At 38.5% G+C, this 14622-nt stretch overlaps 6 protein-coding genes across 7 annotated transcripts; 4 read left to right on the top strand and 2 right to left on the bottom strand.

Annotated features, from left to right (window-relative positions):
* Positions 1–47: 47 nt before the first annotated feature.
* LOC108115506 lies at positions 48–667 on the bottom strand (the record flags this gene model as incomplete). The annotated part of the gene is made up of 2 exons (XM_017226998.2): positions 48–253; positions 359–667. Coding segments are annotated over 2 exons (402 nt in total), but the record flags the coding sequence as incomplete, so codon positions are not given.
* Positions 668–4675: 4008 nt separating this feature from the next.
* On the bottom strand, positions 4676–6098 carry LOC108115505. The gene has a single exon (XM_017226997.2). It carries the CDS (start codon positions 6067–6069, stop codon positions 4801–4803), a length of 1269 nt encoding a protein of 422 aa, XP_017082486.2. The 5' UTR covers positions 6070–6098; the 3' UTR covers positions 4676–4800.
* A 764-nt stretch (positions 6099–6862) lies between these two features.
* LOC108115413 (sodium channel protein Nach) lies at positions 6863–8753 on the top strand. Its single transcript, XM_017226850.2, has 7 exons — positions 6863–7032; positions 7097–7223; positions 7284–7568; positions 7637–7724; positions 7920–8005; positions 8060–8541; positions 8602–8753. The coding sequence occupies exons 1-7, from the start codon at positions 6870–6872 to the stop codon at positions 8751–8753; spliced, it is 1383 nt and encodes a 460-aa protein (XP_017082339.1). The 5' UTR covers positions 6863–6869.
* Positions 8754–9032: 279 nt separating this feature from the next.
* LOC108115433 lies at positions 9033–11000 on the top strand. 2 transcript variants are annotated; one of them, XM_041818326.1, is made up of 3 exons: positions 9033–9288; positions 9836–9971; positions 10028–11000. In XM_041818326.1, exons 1-3 carry the CDS (start codon positions 9139–9141, stop codon positions 10909–10911), a joined length of 1170 nt encoding a protein of 389 aa, XP_041674260.1. In that variant the 5' UTR covers positions 9033–9138; the 3' UTR covers positions 10912–11000. The 2 variants fall into 2 exon arrangements, with proteins under 2 accessions (XP_041674260.1, XP_017082359.2); XM_017226870.2 differs by lacking the exon at positions 9033–9288 and having other exon boundaries at positions 9842–9975; positions 10031–11000.
* Positions 11001–11274: 274 nt separating this feature from the next.
* Positions 11275–12724, top strand: LOC108115442. Its single transcript, XM_017226878.2, has 3 exons — positions 11275–11662; positions 11717–11991; positions 12050–12724. The coding sequence occupies exons 1-3, from the start codon at positions 11311–11313 to the stop codon at positions 12701–12703; spliced, it is 1281 nt and encodes a 426-aa protein (XP_017082367.2). The 5' UTR covers positions 11275–11310; the 3' UTR covers positions 12704–12724.
* Positions 12725–13182: 458 nt separating this feature from the next.
* Positions 13183–14577, top strand: LOC108115544. The gene is made up of 3 exons (XM_017227047.2): positions 13183–13498; positions 13560–13828; positions 13888–14577. Exons 1-3 carry the CDS (start codon positions 13183–13185, stop codon positions 14575–14577), a joined length of 1275 nt encoding a protein of 424 aa, XP_017082536.2.
* The last annotated feature ends 45 nt before the right edge of the window (positions 14578–14622 follow it).

Consider the following 14622-nt stretch of genomic DNA (forward strand, 5'->3'; position numbering starts at 1 on the left):
AGGAAATGGATTGTTAGCGAAAGGGTTTATAGTACATATCTTACCAGTTCTGTGAATTAGGGAAATAATTTGACTTATTTAGTTCCTAAACAACTAATGACTTTGACATTTATTTTCATAACTTTACAATAGATAAATGAGTAAGAGATTATTTATTAATTTAAAGGAAACGCCGGCGAGGTATCAAGCCAGCATGAGACAGCACATTGTAGATTTCCATTCGTGGAATTTTTTCAGCCTGGCGGTCATAGACCTGAAGGAAAATTAAATAAATATTCATAAAGGTAATCAGTTTGGAGAAGAAATGATATTAATATCATCTTTAAGAAGCTTAAAATGTACAATTTTTGTAACTTACCACCTCCTCGCCGGGACCAAACCAACTGAATCTGGCCAGGGCATCCCTCACCCTGGGCGTGTTGTAGAAAGGATTCTGAAACTGCTGTGGCAGGGTCTTTTCCCAGGCGGCATTCTCCACCACTGCAATATGTTGTAGATTCCTCTGTGGCCTGGCCTCGACTGTTATAGAGCTGAGACCCAACATCGTAACAATTAATGCTGACCAGATAAAACGACCGGACAGGAGGCACCTTGAATGACAGAGGAGAAGAGGATCACGCCTCGTTGAATACCGGCTGACTGACAGATTCCACTTGCTCGGCTTAAGGTATTATCATGATGCTGATCATTACATAATTGTGGCGTGCATATAATATTACAAGTTTCCGCCTGTCACGCACACACACGCATCCCCCATCCCCGCATCTAGTCCACGCCTAAATGGCCGCTTTTCACTCTCGGGAGCCCGGGACAACTTGTTGGCCAAGTCAGCTGACTGGGCTTCCACAGAGGGACAGAGCTGGCATGTTGGCTTTATGTATATCACAATTAGGCTTTTATAAAGCGGACTAAAATCTGATAGGTCTTATAGTATAGGCTTATATACGAAACTGTAAACTTTCTTTAACTTTTTCTAGGTCTTTGCAAGGCTAAAAAATCTATAAGATTCCAATATGGCTAAATCTCTTACTTTTTCCCAAGATAATCCTATTTCTTTGATTAACTTAAACACAGGATCAATATTTCTGTTCCTAAATACATTAATTATATAGATTTTCAAGACTTATTTCTCCGACAACACTAACTGCATCCACTGGGAGTTTCTATTTGTCTGCCATGGCAAAACTCGGTTGTCATGTGACTGCCATTTCCTAGATGTCGCGTGCTGCGAGGAGAAAAACTCTGCTTCGAGATATATCTTTATACTATATGCATTTTCCAGCGTCATGCGTCTGTTGGCTTGAATTTTGCCGGCCCACTTCGGTTGCAAAAAGATCCCTGATCTTTGCTTTTAATTGGATAACCGGCAGTGACGACCGCTTGCCGCCTGTTTCTGTCCGATTATGTAAGTTTTGGACTTGATATTGCCACTTGCGGCACTTGCGTTTTCGCAAAGTCTGCTGCTTGGCTGGCTTATGAAAAAAACTGCCTTGCCCGCCCTTCGGTTAACCTGCTAACTCATGGTTTGCCGATGGTTCATGGCATTTTATATGGCGAATAGATCGCCAAAGCCAGGCTTGATAATGAGAGTTTTATTCAGTCAACAAAGAGGGGGGAAATTTTATGATGCAATGGCAAAGTCGGGAAACTAACTAACTTAAAGTGTAGCAGTTTTGGTGTCTGCCATCCTAGATAGGGGTACTTAAGATTTTTATGAGTTTTTATCTGAGATAAATTTATAGATTATGTGCATAAATTAAGGACTTAAGAACTAACTTAAGAATCAGATATTAATATAATTAGTCTAGTAATAGACTAGTTTAAATTGTTCTTAAAATTTCTGAATAAAATCGAAAAAAAAATTAGTCATCCTTCTTTTCTAAGGATTATTGAAGGGGAAGGAGACATAATCCCTTGATTTTCCCCTTAATATTTCAGTTCAATGAGCCATCCACCCACTCTGGGGGATACCCCACTTCGATCCACTCCCCTCCCCCCTTCGATAACAGCCAATTGATGTCCCATGTCTTGTTGTTGGCTGCATTTTCGCCTTCGGTTGCCATCCAAGCCCCGTTTTACCGGCCATCTTATGCAATTCTGGCGTTTTGCGCATGCGCAAAGACCGCAGCCTTCCCAGTCGAAAAATGTGTTGGCATTTTCAGGTTTTTCGTGGCATTATTTTGTATACCAAAGCTGGGACGAACGACTACGACGACGACTGCTACTTACTTACGATCTGCAGCTACGAGACTTGCTGTTGGCTCTGATTAGGTCAATGGAATCCAATTGGCGTCAACGTCGCGTCGCTGCAGTTTTCGCTTTTTCACAGCCATAATATATATATATATATACACCATACAAAGATATAGTAAGTACATATGTTGGCTTCATTCCATTCCATTCCAGCATTCCCAATTTGGGTCATGTGGTTAATTGACAAAGATTGACGTATTGTTATGCTACGACGATCTCCACAAATTTGTTTATACTATTTTGCATACAATGAGGAAATATATGCTCAGCGCATCTGTTACAATTCTTGATTGTATTTTTGTTTTCTTTTTGGGATCAAAAAACTGGGTCTGAGAATGAGGTGAAAGGTCACAGGAACCTTGATGTGAAACTGGAGCTGCCCTTCCCCCTTCCAGAGATGATATTGAAGACCCCGTTTCGCACTTAACGCTCATTACAGGCCGGCAAAAGTGATCGTTAATTTTCGAAAGTGTAAACATTTTTTTTAAAACCGTTTCAAGGTTGCCGTCGCCGAGGATGGCTGTCTTCCCCTTCCCCTTTCCCTTTCCCGTTTCCTCTTTATTTTATGCACATTTCATTTCCCCCATGAAGTTTTTTAATTAAGCATCTTGTATTACATGTTATTCTTTGTAATATTGTCTTTAAAGGCCTTTTGCAATATGGCCATTAAAATAGTTTTAAGCTATTATGTTGAAGGTGCTTAGCAAAGTGGCTTTAATTAGCTTGGTTTTGACAAAGATTTAAAAGGTTTAGATTTATGTAAAACTGCCTTTTAATATATATTTTTTAAATATTTCAAATCTTGTTTTATAAGCTAAAAAGGTTGCTTAAAAAGATTGAAGTAAAGAAAATGATTCTAAAACCATTTTTCCTTTTACTTTTATAAATCAGAAAATCTTTATTAGATATATATATAATATTTTTATTAAAATCTTTATGATATAACCTTGATTCCTTGATATTTCCCAACTTATAAATAACACTTATAAATTACCTTAAATAAATTTTAGTATTCAATAAAGTCCAATTACATATTTCATAAGAAAACGCTACTGTAAAAACTGTGTCACTTTTTTCTTTTGATCACGTACTATCGTCATGTAACACCCCCATTTCCGCCCACCTGAACACACCCATGCCACGCCCCTTTTCAAGATATGTGGTCAATATTGATATGCGGTCATTGTGGATGATATTTATTAGCCAAATGGCGTAAGTGGCCAAAGCATTTGGCATTTGTTTTGGGTCTTCGCGCGGGTTAATTGAAAGTACTGCCCAGCATGACAATCCCAACATATTTTTCAGTTTTCATTTTTTTTTGTTTATTGCATTATTGTTATTATTTTCGGTTTTTTTTTTTGGGTATTATTTGAAGCTGCTTTTCATGAATTCGTCTTGGTTTTTAGCAACGCTTTTTTCTTGGACATTTTTGTGCATTTGTTAAAAAAACGTGACCGTTAAACTAAATTATGTGTTGAGTTTGGGCTTTTTTTTTTTTAAGATTTTATGCTTGTCAGTCAATGTTGCCGACTTTAGACTATTGTTGTTGTTGCTGCTGCTGCTCTTGTGATAGGTCAAGTTGTTTATGGGTGTTTTTGTTGTTGTTTTTTGTTGAATGTTTGTTGTGGTATGAATAGTTTTTGTCACAGTTTTCAGCCCCTCTTTGGGTGGCAACCGCAGCGAATTTTTAAATTATGTGCCGGGATCATAGTTTTGTTCGTGCTTGGAAATTATGTAAGATTTTCTGACTGGGGGATCTTTCTTAAAATTATGCAAAATAATCTTTCTGTATATAGCATGATTTCTTAAACATTAGTATTAAATATTTATTTTAAAATTTAATAGAAATAAACATTAAGAACGTTGTTAAATAACCCCTTTAAACGTTTTCTTGGTATAAATAACATTTTTCTCACTTAACTAAAACCACTTTTAAAATTTCTTAAATATTTTTGTTTAACTATTTAATTATTCAACACACTTCTCAATACAATTCTTTCACAACAATACTCAAACTCACATTTTGTACTTATTTTTTAACTCGCTTAAAATATATTTGCAAAAACAGTTTACGTATTTTTTTGAACTTTTAAGCACCGAAAAGCCACTGGGAGCTAAGCCGCTAACAGATGTTGATTTGAACGCGGCCAATTGGCAACTGAGTTTAGGTTTAAGTTAACCAACAGTCAGAGACTGTCCGAGGCAGGTTTCGGACACAACTTGAAAGTTTTCAAAACTGAAAGAAAAGAGAGGCCAAACGAAAATGAAATCAAAAACTCAACGAAGCATAAGACAAAAGCTGAGCAAAGCTGGGGTTGAGGTATATGCTTCTATAAGTTTTGGGTCTGTAATTAAATTTTAGAAAATTATTTACTTAATTTCCAGCATAAAAGGTTTAGCAGTAAGGTAGTAAAGCACTTTCTATTATTAGTTTGATATTTATTAAAGATAAAACAGGCACTTGTTCACATTTTTCTTAAACTATAAAATATTTACAATCAAGCAGTTTTCTGCTTTCTTCAGGAAGCTCAAAATATAATTCAAACTTTACTCCTTTAACACAAAATTATCCACAAAGTCCTGAATCATGTCCAGCATTCGATTCCTGTACAACTCATCCGTGTTAAAGGCCTCCAGGCAGATTTCAATCCTCCTCTTACTGAAGAAGTCACTGAAGCCATCAGCAGAACTGGTTAGTTTCTGGGTGCAGGAAGGTGGCAGCATCACCAAGTGGCAGAACAAACAGCTCTCAATCAGGCCAATTATTCGAAACTTCTCCACAGATTCATAGAAACTAGACTCAGGCATAAAACGAGCTATATCCAAGCCAGCGCGCTTCAAGAACTCCGTCATAAAGCGGTAATACTCAGCCAGAAGTTCGTTCATATGAAGATCTCGGAACTCCTTCGAAGTGGGTATAGTTAGAACGGTCAAGACATCCAGCGCTGGTGGAGCATATCTGGCCAACTGGAAGTCCACAAGACGACACTGCAGAGGACTCTCGCCATATTTGCCATACTGGAACATGATGTTGTTGGCCCACAAATCGCCATGGAGTATGGTATTTTGATAGACTTCAGAGGTCTTGGCAGCCTCGAAGATAAAGGTCATTCTTTTGGTGAAGTTCTCCAGGATATAGTCCAACTTTATCTGATATTTGGGTATCAGTTTGATAAACTCCTTGATGACCAGGCAGGCATTTGTAAAGTTAACAACCCGGAGATGTTCTGGTGGCACATTACTGGGATAGGCATTCTCCACCACCGATTTGGGTTGGGATTCGGTTAGTTTTTGTCCCGTTCTCTGTTCTTGAATAATAGAACCTGCGTGCAGGGCTGCCAAGGTCTTCAGGCAGCAATGGAGCTGTTCGTAGGACAGTAAACCATCTCGTCCGGCACCCATTCGATAACCCTGATCTGCCAGGTTCTCGAAGACCAAAAGATTCTTATCCGCATAATAGCATTTGGGTGCCACTTCAGCGCAGGCTTTCTGAAGATCGGGAAGCACGTCCTTATAGACAGCGATCTCCTTCTGAAAGACTCCGAAATCCTCGAGGTACTCCATTCGTGGGCCATTACCCTCGGGAGCGGCCTTCGAGAAGAAGGTCAGCTGTTTGATTTCCTCGGAACTGTGTAGCTTCAGGGTGACCTGCAGGTAGAAATGGCTACCCAAATATCCAGCTGGAGCATCCGAGGTGGGTCTTAGCTTATAGCTAACTATATCGAAGCCCGTATCCGAGTTGGGTATATCCAGATGGAAGTAACGCTGGCACAGGCCGCGAATCTCGACGGGACTCAGTTCCAAGGCGGTTGCCATCTCGAAGTCTATCTACTGTTTGGAGTTCTCCGGATGGCGTTAACCTTTTATATCTCTCCATTGTGCGACTTTCTCTACAGACTGCTGTAAATTTGTCCCCAGATAAAGTCACAATCTTCTAACTAGGGGAAAAAGCCATCTAGAAAGCGTTAACTTAACTTCACGTTTATTTACTTTTAGCCTAGACGGCGGATCAAGAAATTAGGGGTCAGCTTTTGGGGGTATGACCAATCAGGTGTTTGCCTGATGAAAGCGAAAAGTCTTTGATGAAATCGTAATGATTAAAATGTAATCTATAACAATTCTCTTAAAAAATCATGAAACTTTGGACTTAAAAATACTAAAAAAAAAAGTTGATATAAAATTACATATTTTCATATATAAAGTAACTTTTAGACGTCATATGAGTTAAACTTGCTACTATATCTAATACAAACTTGAGCGATAGCACTCTTTACGCTGCCCACACTTCCCAGTTGGCAACTAATTACCAGGATTTATGAAAGATATAACTCATAAGATATAACTATAAACCCGATTCGGTGAGCTAATCAAATAAACTGTGACTTGAGCCATTATTTGTATGAGGTAAACAGTGTTTATTTCGCCTAAAAGTAATCCCTAGGCAAATGTTGATCTAATTCCCGGACACTTGCGTGTTAGAAGTCTGGGAAAATCAACAGCTGATGGCGTTAAGCAAGATGGATAACCAAATTTGGTCATTAATGGGAGTTATAGTTTGAGCTGAAATAGTTCAATAAATTAGTTACCGACTGGACTTCAAAGTAAACACAAGCCAAATGAGATTTAGCAGAATTATAGAGGAGTATCTGAAGAACTCCACTCTGCATGGAGCTCGGTTTATAGTGGATAAAGATGCCAATTGGCTAGAAAGAATCTTTTGGGTTATATGTCTAGTGGCCTCCTGGTATGCCTCCTGGTTGCTGATCAAAGCCTCTTTGAGTAAGTTATTCAAGAAAATCCCAAGATTTTCTGAACTTTTCCATTAATAAATGTTATTTTCCAGGTGCCTTTGAGAACAATGCCATTAGTTTTGTGGTGGAGAGCTCTTTTCGCGACTGGAATACCAACTTTCCAGCTATTATAGTTTGCGAATCGAAGAATATGGATCGCATACAGGAGGTGGCTGAACAGTAAGTTTAAATCTTATCCCTAAAAATAATATCTAAATTAAAGTATAAACTTTATACCAGACTTTGGGGCTCTGATCACGACTTTACTTTAGAGGAGGTCCTTAGTGAGATTGCCTTCTTTCGCGGCGAATCATATCACACAGTCCATGAGTGCAGCGGCGAGGAGGCAACTACCTCATGTTTCTACTCTAATTTCTCGTACTACGCTCAACTAGTTAGAAGCAGCTGCGTGGACTCAATCAGTAACTGCGAATGGAATAATAAGCCATTTGAGTGCTGCAAGTACTTTCATCGCATGGAAACGGAGCTGGGAATTTGTTATGCCATCAATTCGTTGCAAGATGGGTGGGGGCTATATATCTATTAAATTATATTCTTAAGAAGTTTATCTTATATTTTCTATACACTTTTAGGAAACCCAAAAATGCCAAGTTGAATATGTATTCTAACAGGGACAGTGGGCCAGGAGCTCTGAAAATGGAACTGCATACCGAGGCAACGGTGAGTTTTTACTACGTTTATTTCAAGTTACTTTATGAAATTTAAATATAAATAAAATCAGTAAAAGTATGAAGGAACTTCAAGACTATTAACTTTGCAGCCTAAAAAGTATGCTACAATTATTGACAAGCTTCATTAAGTTTAACTGCACGTTAGTTTTGGTTTTCTAAACTAAGTCTTTTCATCTTTTAAAAGGTTTACATACTTGGCACTGAAGAGGTGCCCACCTTAGTCACCCCAAAAACGGATTTCCTAGTAGTAGGACCTTATATATCCTTTGTGTAAGCACACAAAAAGAAATATAAACCTATAAAATATAAAAATCTTTACTTTAGACGTTACATCTCCAAGCGTGACATTGAAAACGACGAGGAGATCCGTCAGACGAGTGTCCATCAGAGGAACTGCCGTTTTGCCGATGAGAATATTCTAGATGTCCACAAGTTCTATAGCTATAGTGCCTGCACAGTCCAGTGCCGCAAGGATCGGCAGATGGAGCTGTGCAACTGCTCCAGTCACCTGTCTCCCAACTCACCCGACTGGCAGCTATGCAACATGGATGGTCTGGAGTGTCTGAATCGCAATTACGAAGATCTTTCGGTGATCATAGCCAAATGGTCGAAAAGTCGGGGTCGAAAGGGTTTGGTTTGTGACTGTTTGCCTTCTTGTACGGAGGTGGATATTACAACGGTCTATGATAGCAAGGAGAACATGGTTGGAAGTCAGATGGCAGTCTCCAGAATTGAAGTTGGACTCATTGAACTGCCAACGGAGAGGTATAAAAGGAACTTGGTTAGAGGCAAATTGGATTTGGTTGGTGAGTTAGGGAGCTTATTAAAAATTATAGTTTTTGTTAAAAAAGACCTCTTTTTCCTAGTATCTATTGGCGGCACCACTGGCTTGTTTGTGGGCGCCAGTCTTCTCAGTTTTGTGGAGATTTTTTACTACATCACCATTCGTCCTTATACCACATACATGAATGAGAAACGTCGCCTCAAGAGATTGATTTTGCCTAAGAGATTTCATTAAATAAAAGTTTCTTAAATAAAAGCTAATTCAGCTTTAAACTAATAAATCATAAATTGAGTTATTAATAAATACAAATTTTTAAACATTTTTTCTCCACTTTATCCCATTGCGCTGTATCAAGAACCTTATCGCTCAGATATGTGAATTAGTTTTACTACTACAGGTAAAGGAGAGTTGTAATCGCGAGAAAATAAAAACTGAGCGAAAAACTATTTCTTCTCAGTAGTGCGCGGCCAACAGATGCTGCTATAGTTGGCTGAGTGGAAAGTGTCGGGAAAATCGTATCAGCCTAGTCTTCTGTCTAGGAAAAAGAGAGAGAGAGAGCGTGAATAAGAATAAGATCGAACGTATACGTAAAACGCCCACGTTACGTATACGCAACATAATGCTTAGCCGCCGTGAGTGCGAGATAATATTGGAAAATGCCGATAACGGCAACGGAAAAGCCAAACTGTTGGACTACAGTTTTGTTAGAGATTCGAGTGCAATCGGCTATCTTGGCGATTACTATGAACTGACTCTTAGGTACTCCTGTGTAAGTAGACATTGACCTTACAAAGTCTTTGGGTTATCTTAAGACTTATGTTACAATGTTGATCTCCATAAAATGATTAGAAAAGATAACTCTATCACTATCTTTTAATGGTTAGACACACTTTTCCCTTTTTATCGGTTTTTTAGATTAAGTTATTAGAGTCTCTTAAGGGATTTCGGGGTGTAAAGATTACTTCCTTCACAAAACTTTTAACTAAAAATAGTTTAGGTAATGCAATAGTATATTTTCGAGTATTTGTTTCGATTTCATTACTGATTATTTTGAATTTATATTTAAAAATACTTTTGTAATTATTAATTGGGAAAAAATAGTCTCATTCTGTACAAATTTGTCATTAAATTCTTATCTCTACTCTGAATTTTACAGTTTTTACTGTATTAAGTATTTGTTTGACCTCCATTAATCAATCGCCTTGGAAGTGATTAATTGAAAAAATCAAAAGATAACCACTTTCAGTTGCTTGAAAAACTTTTCTACATTTTTTCTACATGACTTTGAAATTCTGTATTTTGGGGCCTACTTTTAGGAGGCAGATGAACCTGCTAGGGAAATGAACTTCTTTGTAAAGGCCATGCCCCAGCAAAGCGGCGAATTGGCTAAAGAAGAGATATTCCAAAAAGAGTCCTGGGCTTATGATAATATCCTCAAGAAAATGCAGACACTTGTGTAAGTAAATATTTACAAATAAAATATAAAAATTATACCTTAAATCCCTTTATAGCCAACATAAAATGGAGCGCAGATTGCTATTACACTCGCAAGGACTTAATTGTCCTGGAGGACATCAAACGAAAGGGTTTCCAAGCAGCTGGTTCTGCAGAGTTCAATGAAGTTTCCTTGCAACAGCTTATCAAATCAATGGCAGCCTTTCATGCTGCAAGTTTGATCTACGAACATCAAACTAACATCAATATAGGCCAAGCCTATGGTAATCATTTGCTAGAGATCACTGTGGCTTCGGAAATAGCCTGGTTCACCACTGGACTTTCGGCTGTACTGGCTGCCGTAAGAAGTCTGCCCCAATATCAGGGTAATAGAGAACTTTCCTTTATCGATAACAAACTTTTGAACATAATGGAGGAGATCTATGAGCAGGCAGCTCCTTCTAAAAAGTACAGAAATGTCCTTTGCCATCGTGATCTTTGGGCGGGTAATATTTTCTATCCACCAGAAAACTCTGGCTCTGCCTTGCTAATCGATTTCCAGACCTGTCGTTACACTCCCCCAGCTTCAGACTTGAATTTTAGTCTCTACATGAATTTGAGTTCCATGAAACGTAAGGAAATGGAAAGGAAATGCATAGATTTATATCACCTATATCTGCTGGAAAATCTCTCTGATTTCAATCTTAACGAGTTAGCAATTTCCAAATCAGAGCTAATAGAGTCCTATGAAGAGTTTCGCTTGTTTGGTGTGGTTTATAGGGCTGTGGCCGCCACGGTTGTCAAGGTGCCTGTTGAGTTTGTTACCAACGATTTTAAGTATGTGGATCGCAGTAAGGTGATTCTGTCTTATATGGATACTAATCAAGAGTTCAGGAACTATATGGAGGAGTGCTGTGTGGATGTCATGGAAATGGCCTTGGCCAGGGCAAACATGTGAGGGAATCTTGTTTAGTGGGTCTGCCGATAAGAAAGCCGCTCGCTAGGGTGATAAGACATCATTGTAAATATACCAAAAAAAAAAATAAAAATAAATATGATAAAAGTAAATACTCTTTAAATTAACCTATTATAAGGAAGTTAAGGTATGATAATGTTAAGGATACTTAAAACTCATTACTAATACTTTAGATTTGATGTATCTAAGTTTATAATTTCATAATAATCAAGGAATATTCTGAGAAGATTACTTAGTTCTACTAAGTTTCTTGAGTAAATAACTATACCCCCCTCTTATAGAGTAAATCCTCTTACTATAATTATCAAAGGCCAACAGAAACTGAAAGCAGTATAAAGTAAACACCCGAGCTGTTAATTGGTGATTGCAGATTTATACGAAATGAGTGACGAACACTATAAGCCCATTCTAACGCGAATAAATCGAACGGAGCTGTTTACTCCAGAAGAGTGCAAAGAGATTTTATCAAATCTGTTAACCGATAAGAAAGAGCAGGCGGTGTTACTTGAATTTAACATAGTCCCAGCCACAGAGCATGTGGGTTTCCTCGGTGAATACTATCACTTGCATCTCAAGTATCAGTTTGGTGATCAGAAAGATGTGCAAACCACTCGCTTGTTTGTCAAGTCGGTGATCTTTCAGAATGCCAATATGGAGTTCTATATGGAGAAGTTGGGCATCATCGAGAAGGAGATTAAGCTGTATGAGTTGCTGAACAAGTTAACCAAGTTTTGTGAGTTTAGATTTTAGTTTTTCAAGTTTAAATATTTAAAGTTTAATATATCAGCTCCCCATGTTTGGTGTGCCAAGTGCTATTTCACAAGAAACGATCTTTTTGTGATGCAAAATGTGGAGGACATGGGCTATGTGGCTTTACCTTCGGGAACTCGCTTTCTGAGTGAGAATCAGTTGGGGCCCATCTTGAAATCCCTGGCCACTTTGCATGCCAGCAGTATGGCCTATGAAAAGCAGGAGGGAAAAACCATAGGAGTGGAAATAAGAGAGTGGCTCAAAGAAGTCACTGTGAGCCCAGATGTTGAATGGTATACAACGGGTTTGAGGGTAAGTTGGAGTTTATTAAAGGAATTTCCTTCTTAATTTATAGTTTTCCTTTACTTAGGCTGTCTTGGCAGTAACTGCCACACATCCTGAAGTCCTGAATGATACCAAAGCCCAGGAATACATAGCCAAGGAGCTGCCCAGATGCCTGGACAAGGTTTACTATATGGTTAATCCTTCACCAGTTCACAGAAATGTCTTTGTTCATCGCGATGCCTGGGGTGCCAATGTCTTCTATCACAAGGATGAGCCCCTGGATAAAAGGTCCGTTCTAGTAGACTTCCAACTCTGCCGATATGCTCCACCTGCTATGGACTTTCACCTGGTTAGCTATCTTAATCTGGCACCTTCGGAACGCAAAAAGATGTTGGATAGTCTGATACAGACGTATTACAAGGCCTTGTCTGAGGAACTGCTAGCAATGGGCATTGATCCCAACGAGGAGCAGCTAAGTCAAGGGGAATTTGAGCAATCTCTGAAGGACTTTGCTCTATTTGGAGTTACCTACAACTGCATTGCAGCCACCACCCTGCGTCTACCTGGGAATTATCTGAAAAACCTGAAGGATGCCCGTCCCAAGGACTTTCATAGCTATTGCAATGTGGATCGTACAGATGAGCTTTTGCGCTTGATGAATGATCATCCGGAGTTTGCTGACTATATGTACGAGTGTGTTGGGGATCTGCTAGCCCTGACATATCACAAACGAAACTGATTAAACGACTTTGTATGGCAACCACTATCTTCCTCTGTTCCCCTGGTAACAATCGTGATCCTATCAGTTTTGGTCTCTATGTGCTCTCTGTTTACACATCTCTACTCTCCTCTCAGGGGGTTATCTTATCGCTGAAGGTCTGTTAGTTAGCTTTTCAGGGTCAATTCACTTTTTTGGTTGATTTGCTATCATTTTTGGGTTATAAAATATGCTTTGGCTCTGATAATAATCGAATTATTGTGAAATAGAAAACTGTAATTTATTATGTTATAAATTATAAACTAAGTAAGAAGATTAAGTAGCATATAACTTAAAGGAAGGCCAACTTCTATGAGAGCAACAAGAGGCAACTATCTTATTTACCTTCTTTTAAGATTATCTTGCTGTCTTACCCCTCAAAAGCTATCTTCGAGGGTCAGCTTCTGAAGATATTTTATTTAAATTTTAGAAGTCAAGTGAATAGCACCTGGTGACTCCTCATGGATTTCCTCAACCCCGAGGAATGTCTACTCATAGCTCAGAAAAGTCTTTTAGAGGTGGACAAGACCAATCTGATAGTGCTTAACTCTCAGCTGGAGGCGGGCTCTAAGGATCTAATGGGTTACATGGGAGAGTATTACAAGTTGTTCTTAGAAGTGGAAGATATAGAAAAGCAGGTAAAATATTCACTGAAATATTTTATCAAAAGTTTACCTCGGAAAAATGAACCGCAAAGAGAAGAATGTGAACGCAAAGGAGTTTTCCATAAGGAATCGGCAGTATACAGCCAGTTATTGCCAAAAATTCAGAAATATGGTAATTAAATAAATAAATTTATAAATAAATTAAAGTTTAAATATATAAATCTGCGTTTTAGCCAGCAAAAAGCTTTATCCCGAATGCTACTATAGTAGAAATGACATTCTGGTCCTGGAAGATCTTACTCAAAACTACAGGCATCTTAGGGTTAAGGAAAGCTATAGCTTGGATCATTATAAATTGGTTTTGGAACATTTATCTGAACTGCATGCTGCTAGTATAGCTTGGGAAGAAAAAGAAAATTTAAATATTTATGAAAATTACAAAAATGTTCTCATCGAACTGCATTTGGATGCGAAAAATTCTTGGTACATCACAGGACTTAAGGTTAGTATGCAGTAAAAGTAGTTAACTTTAATAATAATATTTTTGAAAAATATTCCTAGGCCATTGTTTTCTTAGCCTCTCGACATCCGCAATATCAAACCAAGACAGCTCAAAGTTTTATCCAAGAAAAGCTCTACAATCTTCTAACCAAAGCTGAAGAATTGGTGGCACCTTCGAAGACCATACGGAATGTGCTGTGCCATCGGGATACCTGGGACCGCAATATCCTGTATCATTTTGAAAAGGAGTCTTCAATTCTACCCAATGCCTGTTGCCTTGTGGATTTTCAGCTGGCCAAATACTGTTCGCCTACCTTAGATGTCTTATTTCTACTCTACATCGTAGCCTCTGCTGAGGTCAGGAAGAAGATATACGACGAGTGTCTTGATCACTATTATAAGTCCCTTGAATACCATCTAGATCGTTTAGGATTGGATGGGAATCTCATCACCAGAGAGAACTTCTTGAAAGAATGCCAAAGAACGCGATTGGCAGCTCTTCTCATTTGGGCTCTCACCGAACCGCAGACCAAAATGTGGCCCAGCATTTCGAATAGATTGCGAACGGAAGAACCTGAAAAGTTTGATTTTTATCTTAACTGCGATCGCAGTGAGCTGTTACTAAGGGTTATGGAGATACAACCTGGCTACGAAGAGACCATAATGTCGCCTATTAAAGAACTGATAGATTATCTCATGGAGAATGAAGATTTATATAGCAAAGAAAGCAGATTTCTTATCTGTAGATAAAAGGGAATCTTATCTAAAGCTTTCTCATACCGTTCGTTGACCTTT

The sequence above is a fragment of the Drosophila eugracilis genome, unplaced genomic scaffold (genome assembly GCF_018153835.1).
Source record: "Drosophila eugracilis isolate 14026-0451.02 unplaced genomic scaffold, ASM1815383v1 contig_1197, whole genome shotgun sequence".
NCBI classification, from domain to species: Eukaryota; Metazoa; Arthropoda; class Insecta; order Diptera; family Drosophilidae; genus Drosophila; species Drosophila eugracilis.

What these genes read in the sequence shown, in the direction of transcription:
- LOC108115505 (XM_017226997.2), bottom strand. Translation starts at nt 6,069, where the DNA reads ATGGCAACCGCCTTGGAACTGAGTCCCGTCGAGATTCGCGGCCTGTGC.
- LOC108115413 (XM_017226850.2), top strand. Translation starts at nt 6,870, where the DNA reads ATGAGATTTAGCAGAATTATAGAGGAGTATCTGAAGAACTCCACTCTG. An exon ending in ATACAGGAGGTGGCTGAACA is followed by an intron (nt 7,224 to 7,283) that starts GTAAGTTTAAAT and finishes ACTTTATACCAG; the next exon opens with ACTTTGGGGCTCTGATCACG. An exon ending in AGGCAAATTGGATTTGGTTG is followed by an intron (nt 8,542 to 8,601) that starts GTGAGTTAGGGA and finishes TCTTTTTCCTAG; the next exon opens with TATCTATTGGCGGCACCACT.
- LOC108115433 (XM_041818326.1), top strand. Translation starts at nt 9,139, where the DNA reads ATGCTTAGCCGCCGTGAGTGCGAGATAATATTGGAAAATGCCGATAAC. An exon ending in TGACTCTTAGGTACTCCTGT is followed by an intron (nt 9,289 to 9,835) that starts GTAAGTAGACAT and finishes GCCTACTTTTAG; the next exon opens with GAGGCAGATGAACCTGCTAG. An exon ending in CCTCAAGAAAATGCAGACAC is followed by an intron (nt 9,972 to 10,027) that starts TTGTGTAAGTAA and finishes TAAATCCCTTTA; the next exon opens with TAGCCAACATAAAATGGAGC.
- LOC108115442 (XM_017226878.2), top strand. Translation starts at nt 11,311, where the DNA reads ATGAGTGACGAACACTATAAGCCCATTCTAACGCGAATAAATCGAACG. An exon ending in GAACAAGTTAACCAAGTTTT is followed by an intron (nt 11,663 to 11,716) that starts GTGAGTTTAGAT and finishes TTAATATATCAG; the next exon opens with CTCCCCATGTTTGGTGTGCC. An exon ending in GGTATACAACGGGTTTGAGG is followed by an intron (nt 11,992 to 12,049) that starts GTAAGTTGGAGT and finishes TCCTTTACTTAG; the next exon opens with GCTGTCTTGGCAGTAACTGC.
- LOC108115544 (XM_017227047.2), top strand. Translation starts at nt 13,183, where the DNA reads ATGGATTTCCTCAACCCCGAGGAATGTCTACTCATAGCTCAGAAAAGT. An exon ending in GCCAAAAATTCAGAAATATG is followed by an intron (nt 13,499 to 13,559) that starts GTAATTAAATAA and finishes TCTGCGTTTTAG; the next exon opens with CCAGCAAAAAGCTTTATCCC. An exon ending in GGTACATCACAGGACTTAAG is followed by an intron (nt 13,829 to 13,887) that starts GTTAGTATGCAG and finishes AAATATTCCTAG; the next exon opens with GCCATTGTTTTCTTAGCCTC.